This window comes from Anoplopoma fimbria, chromosome 2 (assembly GCF_027596085.1).
Source record: "Anoplopoma fimbria isolate UVic2021 breed Golden Eagle Sablefish chromosome 2, Afim_UVic_2022, whole genome shotgun sequence".
Lineage (NCBI taxonomy): Eukaryota > Metazoa > Chordata > Actinopteri > Perciformes > Anoplopomatidae > Anoplopoma > Anoplopoma fimbria.
In genome coordinates, this window is record NC_072450.1 from 22,267,469 (window position 1) to 22,281,777 (window position 14,309).

At 40.1% G+C, this 14,309-nt stretch overlaps 1 protein-coding gene across 1 annotated transcript in view; it reads right to left on the reverse strand.

Annotated features, from left to right (window-relative positions):
• rasa3 (RAS p21 protein activator 3) overlaps positions 1-14,309 on the reverse strand; it is a 36,057-nt gene that overhangs the window by 12,769 nt on the left and 8,979 nt on the right. Inside the window, exons 2-5 of the mRNA XM_054613212.1 lie at positions 10,277-10,394; positions 8,331-8,434; positions 7,108-7,202; positions 4,389-4,465 (exon numbers count right to left, since the gene is read on the reverse strand). Coding sequence (XP_054469187.1) covers positions 4,389-4,465; positions 7,108-7,202; positions 8,331-8,434; positions 10,277-10,394 — 394 coding nt within the window. The remainder of the gene's footprint in view (positions 1-4,388; positions 4,466-7,107; positions 7,203-8,330; positions 8,435-10,276; positions 10,395-14,309) is intronic.

The window sequence follows — 14,309 nt, forward strand, 5'->3', positions numbered from 1 at the left end:
ACTAATGTCAAAGGGTCACCAGTCCTGCCTTCCAAGACCACCGAGAATTGACACCCAATCCTACATCTCTGCCCACACAGGCAGCAAGAATCTCACTGCCCTCATCAACCCTCATATACAGTATAAAACAATATGAAGCCATTTCCAGTAAACAAGAAGATGTGCTACCTGCCCAGCATGATACAGCAGAAAAGACATTTGAACATCCAGCAGCTTAAGACAGAGATATTTTTCGTCCATTAGGTATCCCAGTAAGCAAAGCCAGTTAGGCAGCATGCACAATACCAAGGCCCTGAAACGTGCACACCTAAACAGTAGACAGCCATGATTCATGTTACTAATCGCACCAAAAAACTAAACCAAAAACTACATCTAAAGAGAGCATCATACCAAGCAATCAACTCAACCGCCCCATTTTCTCAGACATAAAACATCTGGTCCATTCATACTGCAGTTCACTCCTACGCTGGGTGTCCTTGCTAGTGAATTTTGGGTCAAGTTAAGAGCTCCCTGAGAGTTTTCTCAGCATGTGAAAATGGTCCCTGCTGTCAATGTAAGGTGTGTCTGTAAGAACTGCAGAAACAGAGAGAGGGACGGATGAAAAGAGACGGTGGGAAGTAATTCCATTTGAGCTGTTGGCAAAGAGTTGTGCCAATTTTAAATCCTGTGTGATCCAGCAACTACAAACAGAGCACAAAGATCACTTGAGAGCGGCCGCTGAAAGAAATAAAATGAAAAAGCATAAGAGAGCATATCTTCACACTTCTGACTCCAAAACAGAGGAAACAGATTGAGAACAAGGGAGATATAGGAAACAAAGCGCAGGTAGGATTTAATTCACAAAAGTGGCAACGAAGGAAGAGAAAAGCAGCAAAACGTTTTTCTTTTCCAGTTCTGCAGAAAATGTATTATTCCAATTCACATTGCATGCATTCACACATATGCAATTATTATTTTAATACTTTCTAATTGCGTACAACATAGCATTCCTGTCATTCCAAGGTAACCTAATTGCCCACTGTTTTTATACACTATAAACATAGAGCAGACAGATATGTGCATTTTGTTTCACCAGAACATCTGTCTGTCTGTCTGTCTGTCTGTCTGTCTGTCTGTCTGTCTGTCTGTCTGTCTGTCTGTCTGTCTGCCTGTCTGTCTGCCTGTCTGTCTGTCTGTCTGTCTGTCTATCCTTCCATCTATTCCTGTGTCCTGTGTCCAATGACATCATGCTGTAAGGGGATTAGCGAACAGGACAGGACACCCAGCGGAACGAATCACTTCCTGTGTGTCACGATGATGCACCACTACTCACAGCGCCTGACGAATTACACAGCAGATCGCAGCACTGCCCACAACTGAACTGACTAAACATGCACAGACACACACACATTCACACACATTCACACACACACACACACTGGTTACTAATAAGGAATAAGGAGAGGGCTGGGTTAAGCATCACTAATGCCAGAGCGCTTCCTGTCCAATAAGCTTGTTTATATAACCCCTGCTTGGCCTACTATCCAGCCCCCTCCTCTCCCTCTCTAACCACTGCGAGCTCTGACATGCCAGACGGTGGTGGTGAAGCAGACTTGTTTGTTTTAGTCGACATTACTCATATTAGGTTAATGTGCTTCTTTACTGCCCCCACGTAACCAAAATGAATTGGCTCAAATAAGAGGGAAATTAATTACATCATGGTGCCAAAACCACAGACAAAAAAAGCGGATGTGAATTTGAATCTATTGAAAGTAAGTGAAATATTAAATTAAAACAGAACAGGAACTTGCGTATCTTCTATAAGAAAGTAATGTGTTTGTTGTAAGATGTTTCTTGTTCTCAGATGTCATCGTGGTATAAACCACCAGTTAACCACACCTTTAAAGTTCAAAATCACAAGTAAAAGGTTTGAATTGCCTCAAGTGATGTCAATTGATCCAGCGTCAGTTGGGGCTGAAGACCACAAGTTTGAAAATGAGAAAAATCAGAAGGTGTGACATTAGAAAAAAGTGAGTCATCTGTGGCCGCTCCTCGTCTATGCTTGATGCTAGCGGTTTGAGGCTACATTGAATAACACACCCAAATGTTAGACCACACTGTCGTTGGCCGAGTTGCATTGAGGGTAATTTAGGTGCCAAGAAGAATGTATGGATAAAAAAAGACAATTCCTCTGGGTCTGCTGCACAAATGTTGTTACTATTAAGAAAAGGTACAGTACTAGGATCAAGTATGACTGTTGCATTATCCATTAGGTAGTACTTCATCATCGGAGTTGTTGAAAGAAGGGCTGAATTTTTCTTTTGCACTATGTATTTTATATATTGTATTCTTATGTACATGTTATTTGAGGCCAAATGCATTTAAATATACACTCAGTTGACCTGCAATAAAACATGCTATGATAAATAGAATTACTTCTCCTTGTCTAAAGACGATTTCTTTCAATCAGTTTGATCTGTAGAGCTGAATGGACACAGCTCTCTCTCCGTCCCTCTGGTACACGTGTCTTCCTAGAGAAATCTGACTAGATGACCTGGTGCTCTAAGCTCCTTATCCACAATGTGCTCTGGGAACGAAGCCACGCTGGCTCGTCATCGGACTTTACTGCTGCATGTTACAGAAGAAGAGCCAGAGAGCAAACAAGCACACACAAACATTCACACATAAAATAATCCATCCAGAACCACAAGCATGTCATTGATCCCCTGCAAACACTGAAGTTTCATACATCACATGCTTGTGCAATAACTATGTTTTACACACACACACACACACACACACACACACACACACACACACACACACACACACACACACACACACACACACACACACACACACACACACACACACACACACACACACACACACACACACACACACATAGTAACCATGCACACTGAAACAATGTAATAAGAGCAGATTTATAAGTCAATGACACCACAACGTAGTGATTCACACATTCAAACAAAAAGCTCTAACCTCCAACCATCTCACTGCCTGTCAAAAGCTGTTGCTGGGCAACAAGCCATGCATGAGAGTAAAGCATGTTGCAACCGGTAAATGTATCCACTAAATGCTGCCCTAAAAAATCCAAGGCATTAAAACGACTTCCTTCCTGATTCAACAGCAAGTAAGTGTCCAAACTCTCATTATGCTTCTCACTATTGAGTATCCATTATATTGAGAAAAGTGAATGAGTGAATAAGGGAGTGAATTCCAAAGTTTGTTCTTGGGAATTATGTACAACATTACATTACATTACAGTCATTTAGCAGACGCTTTTATCCAAAGCGACTTACAATCAGTAGTATATTACATATCATTCACCCATTCACACACTGATGACAGGCTACCATGCAAGGTGCCACCATCAGACTCTAACTAACATTCATGCAACATCCAGTCCACCGATGGCAAGCCTTCGGGAGCAACTTGGGGTTAAGTGTCTTGCCCAAGGACACATCGACTGCCGAAGCCGGGTATCGAACCACCGATCCTCTGAATGGAGAACTACCTTGCTCTCCACTACGCCACAGCCGCCCCATACAACAGCAGCAGAATGTATCAAAACCAGGTGGACACAGACCGCATGTGTGTACACAGCTTGATCTACATTTTACATTGACGCCAGTCCACATCCAGGTAACCATGCTCTACATAGCGTCAGGCCAACCTCAATGTTGGTTTAAATCTGTGAGGCTGTACTTTAGCACGGCGGTGCTTCGAGCTAAATGCTAACGTCAGGTTGCTATAATGCGCAGAAAGACCATGCTAACATGCAGATTTTTGGCGGTTATAATGTTTACCAGCTCAGTTTAGCGTGTTAGCACTCTAACATTTGCTTATTAGTACTAAACACAAAGTACAGCTGGGGCTGATGGGAATGTAGATAAAGTCGCATTTTGACTTCAAGGTGGCGCTAGACGCAAAGTCAGGGGATCACCAAAGTCTGCAGGATACATCCTATAGGGACCATGAATGTCTATACAAAATGTTGTGGTATCCATCCAGTAGTTTCAGAGATATTTTAGTTTGGACCAAAGTGGTGGACCAACTGACAGTCCCTAGAGCCTCACTGCCAGCGTGGCTATAAATAAAAGACATCAGCTGATAGTAACACTGACATAAAGCTTTGACATAAAATTTGTATTTTTCTGTAAACCGTAGAAAAGCAATCTTTGTGACTTCAGAATGTGTTCAGGAAATGTGTCTTTTCTTCTGTTTACATATAGTTTAAAAAAATATGTAAAATAAACATAAGGACTGTGTGTTTGTGTGTGTGTGTGTGTGTGTGTGTGTGTGTGTGTGTGTGTGTGTGTGTGTGTGTGTGTGTGTGTGTGTGTGTGTGTGTGTGTGTGTGTGTGTGTCAGTATGTGCAGTCTCACCGTGTGGCTAGTTTATGGTTGATGACTCCACTGTCTGTGATGACTTCACTCAGACGCAGCTCCAGGTGCACTTTTCCCTGCAGAAAACAAACAAACCAATGGATACTTTTTATAAACACACATTTGAATTTAAGGTTCTGCAGTGCGCTCATGAGCACTTCAGTGTCTGTGCAACGTTGTGTCCACACCACAGCCTGGTGCCCAGTGACAGGTTTAACCATGCATTCATTGTTTTGTTTGTATGTATGTGAGATAGAGCTGGTTTGTTATGCAAGACAAACTTCTGCTGACGACATGAAATTCCATCCAATAAAAAAAAAAGCTTTTAAGCTTGTTTTAAACTTGGTGACAATCCTCACAATGAATAATCCAACTGGTTCAACCATGAGTCTTAACTCATACAAACATGTAATCCTTCAAGTTATCTGAAAACACATTATTGGAGATTCCTGGTTTTGATTGATTAGAAAAGGCCCGATTCATAGACGGTAAGTATTAGCCAAGTAAAGAATCAATTAATAATTATTCTTTGAGAAATCCCCATACAAGACCAAAAAATACACAAATGTGAAGAAGTGGCATTCCTCCACCAACAGAGACACTGTATGTAAATAGCTGCGAGCCTGAATGTCATGCTGAAGTTATTTTCCCTCTCTGAAGTGATTGGATTAATGACATAATGACAGTGTAGTGGTGCAGCTGTCTAGAAAAGCTCCGTTAATTAGCAGCATCAGTATGCAAACTCACAGGCGTTGCTCTTTCTGTCCGATTCGAGCAGAGGGGACAAACACACGCACTTACACATGTGCGCACAGGCCAAACAATGTGTTCTCTATTGAAAAGAGAAGAGAGACACTATCTTCCTACTTCATTTGATCCATCTCCCTCGCTTTCTCTCATTCTCTCACACATCCTTCCTCTCCCCGGCTCCTCGGATGAATGTGTCTCTGTTTCAGATCGCTGCTCCAGGGCGACACACACCCATCTGTCTGCAGATGTTACTGTTCGCTGTGTCTCTGACTGTGTGTGTAGTACCGCGTGCTGGGTGTGTGCGTACATGCGTGTGTGTGTAGCCATGCGTGTGGGTGAGTGAGACTGTTGAAATACTGAATAGTAGAAAATGTTGCACATGTGTCGAATGAGCATGTAGGACAAATGACGGAAAAAACGCATCAGCTCACAACTGGATTACTAGAAGAAAGACAAAGCTAGAATTCATTGTTTTTAAGGCATTTTTAAAGAACTTGCTGAGAATACCCAAATGAGTGGTGCTAACTGCATGGCAGATAAAACATCTGTCAATCACAAACAGCTACTAAGTTTAATTTTAAATGTTTCCATCAATTGTGCAACACTGTCCTCGACTTGTCACAAACAGCAGCAGACTGGAAATGTGTCTGTTTTTCATCAACACAGTCTTTTCTTCATTTGATTAACATAGACAGAGATGTCACTGGTAACAAAGTAGAATAAAACGCAAAACATTGCCAATTAAAAGTTAACCTTTGAGTCAACAATTCCCCAAAATAAAGTGGTGATTTGCCTGGATGAGTTTTTCCATCCATCATACAAGAACAATGAACATATTTCTATAACATTCAGTGACAGAAATATGCAACCCAAACACACACTTGACTGTTTTTTATCACAACCAGCTGCCATTAAAAAAGTGAGAATGTGGAATATATAGTGATTTTAATCAAACTCTTTCACTCTTCTACCGGCTGATCACAAACTGAGCCAATGGGATCTGGAGAACACACAGACAGAGCCAGGTGACTTTGACCCTGCAGGCTCAGGTGTTTCAGGTGCACACATGCTTTGTTTGTTTGGGTTCTGCTCCGCTTCAAACATTAACATGCAGAAAGACTGTCACACATCATTGCACATATGGTAAGCAGGCGTCTAAGGCTGGATGTCGAATAGTTAAGGAATATAAACAGGTTTTTCTTCATAAGCATTTTCTTTTCAAAACAAATTTCTCTCCAATTTTAAAGCATGTTTATGTAACTTTTTCTGAACAGCACCTACTGTGATAACATTTAAAAATGTATTGGAGCGCTAGAGTAAGTTTAGCAAAGTCATACAGTAGGCAAACCAGCTCAAACCAGGTTAGTGATGTTGCCATCTTTAAAAAAAATCTCAATCCATAACTTGCAAAGATTAATTATCACTCATACCAGTCTACTGAAGGTTGTATTAGCAAAACCCACGAGTGTATTGAAAAAGCAAGAGTGGTTTAATATACATTTCTACAGTACTTATTCCATCAGTACAACAACAGAGTCATTTTTTACTCATCTCTAGTATAATTACTGCATTGACGTGAGAACAGCGGAAATTAGAAAACAAAACCTTTTTGTTATATAGGCCTCACCCAGATAAAGGCCTGGCTCTTTCCGCCACTAACTCCGCCTTTGAGGTAACTATTGAGAATTTGTGAAAGTCTTATGGTAAATGTTGTCTTAACTAAGGAAGTTTTACAAAAAGCTTCCAAGATCAAAGAATGAAACTAATCTGAGCAAGCAACCAACACCAGCACATTATGGTCGAAACCCAAACGTATCCAGCCCTGAAACTAAGTGTAATGTGGTTTCTGCGGTAAGGCTGAGAAACAAAACAACTGGAGGATCTGTGAGAGGTGAGGAAGAAAAGAACCGAGAAGAGTGCTTTGTTTTTAAAATGTGTGTGTGTGTGTGTTTTATCTCTCTGTACTGACCTGCACTTCTGAGTCAGCGCTGACAGGTTGTAGCTGGAACCAGGTGTCTTTGCCGTGATATTTCTGCAGGTCCTCTTTCTTCACTGCAACCTTCACTACACACACACACACACACACACACACACACACACACACACACACACACACACACACACACACACACACACACACACACACACACACACACACACACACAGATCAAAAAACAAAGACAAATGAGTTCAAAACTGACTTTCCTGAAAAGCCCTACGTGCTCAGATGCAAGCTTCAACAAACACTGGATGAACACCCCCACACCTGCTGTCAATCCACATGCCACATCTCTTTTTAATGCGTGTAGGCACCTGGTGCAGAAAATACTCAAAGCGTACTGTCAGTGGCATGGATATGACCCTATCGTTTCTACCATGAAAATAACACGTAACATCTCTGTTTACAACGCCCACAAACACACACACAGGAGCTGTTGATGATACAAATCACTTCCTCTGAACAATTTATCAGTTTGTGGTCAGTCACACTCACACTCACCCAAACCCACCAATATGCACACTGACACACCCAACGACACCGACAAAAACATCCTCCCTCACAAAAACAGGCCCACATCTTTTTATTACTGAAAGTGTAACTATAAGGAAACTTAAAGGAATTATTTTGTGCAAGACGATTCTTTGTATTCTTAGCTTAGCATAAAGACTGCAACAAGGGGCAGATAGCCTGGTTATGTCTGAAGATGACAAAGGCTGTATCTCATCTCTAAGAATCACTCATTTGAACATCTTAGGTGAAATTATTCCAATGGTTGAACTGATCCTCAGGTTTGATTGGAGTGATACTGACAGGAGTGATATAATCTGTACACCTGTGACTACAGCTCATTAAAATATTAAACAGTTAAGTATTTTAAGATATTTAAGGGTTAAATATTTAATATTTTAAGATATGAAATATTAATACTGGTTTAAAATTTGATCGATATAAATGTTTAATAACGTTAAAAATGAACATTCATTTTTAACAGTGTTATTACATAGCAGACACATTGTTTAGTTGCTGGGAAAACCCATTTGTTGCTTTGCTATATTTTAGAAATAACAGTTTTTCAATTTCAACAAATATTTTCAATATAAATTAATCCGTTGATTTTTTTTTTTTTAAACAGAAAAGTTCAGATAACAATACAAACAGAGGGAGAGTGACTTCAGCAGCTGTTTACTCACCGATACTGGAGTCCCTCCTGAAGACGTCCCTGTCAAAGATGTAGAAGGAGAGATGTCTGAAGCTACGTGGAATCTCACAGTAAAAGTCCTCCCCATAGAATGGACTGGAGGAGAAAGGAGACACAAAGCAAGCTGTGATTAGAGACTGCTCTTGTCTGATTGAGCATGTTTTACCATAAATACAATTTTACATATTCAGAAAAAAAGCGTAATGTGAGGGAAAAAAGTGGGAATTGAATCTAAGAAACAAAATCTCATCAAGAAATTAAGTGGCTGATTGTATAATTTATTTTGGTCTAAAACTTAAAAAAAAATGACATAAGAAGATGCCGTGTCCAGCTAGATAAGGTTTCTGGTTATTTAACAGTCTCAATGTAATACTGATGCCTCTATATGACCTATAAGTAAACAAGACCATCAGTGAGAAGATTGTCTATTTCTGTATAGTAATTCCTAACGCTTTTCATTGGTGCCAGCGGGTCCAATTCTGGCAAAATCAGACGACATCATGCAAGTTCACCAGAAACTCCTTCAGCTCAGACTCCAGCGGGGCCTCCAGCAGCGACCAGCCCGCTGCGGACCGACCCAGATCCGGCTCCGCTGGGCCTGCTGGAGCGAAGGGAGGCTATGGAGAACCAGAACCAGGACTGAACAGGGCAGACTGTCAGACCCTGCTGCGGTAAAACAAAAGGTTTTCTTAACGGACTCTGGTGTTCGTAAAATCTTTTTGTCTACATGGACGGCAAAAATCCACACAAAATGAAAATTCCTCAAAGCAGCTTTAAAGTGTGAGTATCACATGTTAATACGTTGTGTGATCAACCTCTAATTCTCGTGCTACCACTCATTCTTTTTCCATTTACTAACTAACTGATTGAATGGTTAATCTATAAACCGTTCCTACCATAATATTTTTCACTGTTGCTGTCTGACTATGTGTGTCAGTTGGGCTGCAAGTATACACTTGGACCTATAAACATCACAGACAAAATCCTTTCATTATTCTTGCCCAAAAGATGATTGATTTAGTCGCTTGGCCAGACATAAAAAAAAACCCATCACATGCGTTTACATCTTGCTATGAGTCATGTGGACTCTACAGCTCGCTTGCCTACAACAATAGGCCCGTTTGTGCCCATCGGCTAGAAGTTACGGCAACTGCCATGCTCTGCTTTACCTAAACAACGGTCATAGATGAATTACTGCAATGAGAATCTCGTGAGCCGAGCCCTCAGGGTTGCTGCTAACAATTACGGACTTCATCTGTAACTCCTCAGACATTAAGACACACAGAGGGCTGGTGGATGGATAGGCAGGCAGGCAGAGTCGCATTTATAAAGAGCTCTACAAATACAGGAACCTAAAATGAATGTAATTCAATTTTTCTCAAATCTGTGAGGGAAAAAGGGGATATATATTTTTTCGTAAATTAAATTTTTTTTAATTGCGATTCAGCACTTCGTCATCCTAGCATTTTCTTTTAAGTATGGTTTGATATATGACAGACTTCCACTATCTAAACAGAAGTCTGCTTTGTTTATAATAACACCTTGATACAGAGTTATTCTGTGGCCAAAGAATGTAAGGAATTTATATACATACAAAATGATTTAACGAGATAGATCAAGCTGGTAAAGAAAAAACTGTTTCATCTTCATTAAATACTATTGAAGTTCAATAGCATCACTCCTGTCAACACATTTTTTACTAACTTTTAACTAAAACTTCAGCTCTAACCTGGTGAAGGAAATGTTTAATCATCCAATTCATAAAGGCAGGGAGTTACTGTATGTGAATAAAATGTGTTTTAATTTTCATACCGCCTCAACCTTAAGGTTTGACCTATGGGGGAAGCGATTATAATTTGACTTTCACGATTGCACCTTTTTATTATATACAGACTGAGAGGATGACAAACAAAAAGCATGGAGGGCCCCTGAACGCACCACAGTGACTTCTCTATGATCTTGGTCCTGAAGACCTCCTCTTGGTCCAGGTTGACGGTGCAGTAGCAGTCCCTCATCCTGTTTGGCCCCGGGTACGGAGGGATGTTTTTTGCTTCGCCTGCACAAAGAAAAAGGGAGAGGGGAGAGTGGGCCGTTATTATTAAGAAACGCTGTCGTAAGCAGTAACAATGTGTTTATTCAGGCACACTGCTGTATGTGATCACTTATTTATGAACACTGAAAGCATGCAAAGTTTAAAAATAAATGGTATTATGTAAGTTCACACCTGTTTTAGCTTAGTATAATCTGAGCGCCACACATATAATGAGCTTAGCTCTGCCAGGTCGATTCTTCTTTACACTGGACGCAAAAATATTAAGACATGCTCTCTGAAACAGACACACAAAAAACATGTGTTGAGTGTCGGTGTGTGTGTGTGTATGTGTGTTTTCAGATCTGTGAATGAAAGAATCTGCGTGGGACATTTTTCTGAATCCCGCAGAAGCCCAATCTGTTCATCAAACATGTGTGACAGATAGCACTCCCTATGACAAGATTGTGGTCCAACCACCCACCGACACACACACACACACACACACACACACACACACACACACACACACACACACACACACACACACACACACACACACACACACACACACACACACACACACACACACACACACACACACACACACAGGTGCTGCTCTACTCAGTCCCTCAGGAGCAATACATTCTCCTTTATAAAGCCATGGATTCATGTTAGTCAGTACTCTGTTCACTTATTCGGTTTCTCTTCACCCTGAGGACTGACAGGCCTCTGCAGTCTAAAGTTACACGTGTGTTAGTGCAACGTTGTCATTGTTTGCACCATTGAAGCTCCATTATCTGCATGAGAATCTGATGCTGCCATCCAGCCGACATCTCTCACAGTTATTTCTGGCCTTAAGAGGAGTAACTTCTTCACGATGGCAGCATGAGTCTGCTGCCGGGGTTACGGTGTTTGCAAACTGACACTTTCTCAATTAAATTTGAACATTGACAAAAGTGGCTCCAAACATTTTTGACTTGTGACGCCATAAAATCAAGCAATGTCTGCTTGTGATTTTTCCCTCTCAACTCATTTAATTTAATAAGGAGTTTCCACTGTCTTGACTTTCACAAGAACAAAAACATTATAACAAAAGAAAATGTATAACAATATTGTCATCTTGTGACCACTTGTATTTATCTTTGAGAACAGAAATACTTTAAGCAATGCAGTAAAAATCTTCCACTGGTTTTTCTTGGTCCTTTGTTTTGGAACCTTGAAAAAAATGAACCTTCAAAACGGCCAATCATCCTTTTTATTGCTGTTGGCAATTGCACTAGGAAAAAAGTTAAATATACAAAAGAAATCCTGAGCTTTTAATTCTACCACCTAAAATGAATTCTGTGAATGGGAACTTCACTGCCGTCATTCACCTCATGTTTGTGATTTCACAAGAGCTGAATCCTAACGCAGAACCAGTTGAACACTTGAGAAGGAAAAGTTAGTGTTGCAACACTGAAAATAAGGAGGGAAAAAAAGGGTGAGTTTTCACATTAGTCATGAAGCACTCACTAACATGCAATTACACTGTTTGCATAAAACCTGTGATTTATTTACACACTGGTAGGTTTGTTCTTGGGGCATGAGACCAATCAGTTAAGCAAAAGTCCTTCACTGAAGTGTGACTATTTAAAGGCCACACCTTGTGATATTCTACATTTGTCTTATTGTAAACCACGAAATTGTTGATGAAACCAATTGTTTTCTCTGTCGCATGATCCAGCTTATTCCCCTGTGCAATAGAGCTCCACTGTCCAAAAACTATTAAAAACACATATATGAGCAACACCTTATCACTGGGTGACATGTTCCCTGGTTATGAACATGGACACTGTAGTTTATTTTCAGTCAATCCCACACACACACAAAAATACTCACTAGTGCACTAAATGTGTATAAATCCACACCTAAAAGTAGTCCCCAACCAATGCACTATTTAGTCACGTTTGAGTAATAATTGTTAAAAACTACAGTGCCCAGCTGTTTTAGGAAATTACGTAGCTACTGATAAAAATGAAACTATTTATTTGTGAAACTCTTTTTTTGTAAATTTACATTGCCATGTAAAGTGAAATGGGTGTGAATGTCGGGTTTGGAAAGTAAGAGAAAGGGTAGGGAAAAATAAGGAAAAAATGCCAGGTGGATCTTTTTAGCTCTTCTACACATTGGGCTGTTGCTACAAGAAAGTCTTTGTCAAATACATAATTTCAGTATACAATAAGAGTGATAAATGGCCAGTTATGAAAAAGAGCCTATCTGGTACATCTCTACCTCTGATCCATAATTCTACAAAGAGGATTAATGTAAAACCACGCTGAGACAAACAGAGGTGATTAATTGTCTATCTGGTGGGTTTGTAGCCCGACAGAGTGTTCTGTGACTCCTTCTCTGGTGGCTGATTCATACAGTATGTGGACCATTACACAACAATTCACAACAGCAACATTCATTCACATATAAAAAGACACCTGAGCTGGAAAAACAAGACACGCGCTCCACTGCTTTGATTTGTTGTTACAGAATCCACCTCTGTCTGTGTTTATGTGTTAGAGCAGAGCGATGACGCAAGTTGCTCTTATCGCTGTCTTTATCCCTTAACTTCCCTCTGTTATTACTTCTCCCGGCTGTCTTCGATTCTCTCTCATTTATTCTCCCACATTTATTTTATCTCCCTCCTGTAATCCTCTTCTTTCACCTCTGCTGCTCCTAAATTCCCTCCAATCTCTCTTTTGCGCCAGCTCTCATTCATGACCTGTGAGGTCCCTTGATTGGATTGCACCATCCAAGTCATCCTAGTAACCAAAACGTCATGGGATTACCACAGCTTCCTCAGCTCTTTGTATGTGCGTGTGAGTTTAATGACTCAACTTGCAACGTAAAAACAAATCTCTGTACCAAAATGAGCTACAGGAGAAAGTTTATATATTAGAACCCATCTATATACATCACATACACAGTTCAAACACTGTTCAACTGGTTAAACATGTATGAGCGCATTTTTACTCCAAATAATGTATTGTTTTACATTACTGCTGACCTTTCTGCGAACCCTCTTAGATTGATGATTGCATTTTTTTTTTTTTTTTTTTTTTTGCCAGAGGATTCAACTCTAATACGGCATGAAAATCAACTTGCAGTGACTTGAAACTTGCTTGAGATGAGTAATCCATCACAGTGAACATCTATTTGTCTTCAGTTTTTTTGTCGTTTAAAAAAAATCATGTTATGTAATGCAGGTTAAAAGTTCTCTGCGTAGGTGGAGCCAAGTGCAACGTTTTAGAATTATAGACCAACTGAGGCAATATTTTGGAACGATATTATCTCATCACAGAGAGATGGGTATCAGCGTATGAGCTGACTGACACAGTGACAAAAAACAGACAAAAAAGAAGATAGATTTGTTATTTATAAACAGTGTTCACCATGAGCTGTTAGAAGTTTATGTTTCCAACTTAAAATGTCACACTCAATACATATGTTAGTCACAATACTTTAATTACTACCTGAAGGGATCCTTAGCAAATCAATATGTCCATAAAAACAGCTGGAATTGTAGCGCAGTAAACTTCGGAAAATGTGCGCATTGATAAGAGCAAAATGCAACAAGGTGGAAACAGACTTAGAGAATAAATCATAATATACATGAAGCATGTGTCGAAAACACCCACTGTACAGATGAAAATGGCAGAAATGGCTTGACCTTTCATGATTTTCCACATTGTTTTCATTGTTAGGGGTCAATAACACGGAGCAAACATGGGATTTTTAACCCCTGTAATCCCTTTCACCACTTCCAAATGCATTACTATGCAATGTCAACATCTTTTTGACTTACATTGCAATCTGTAATTATCAGGCTATAAAATGCAAAGCCACCAGCAAAGTCTCCTAGGCCCAGTAATAACGACAGTTACAGGTTCAGAGTGACATCTTGCTGCT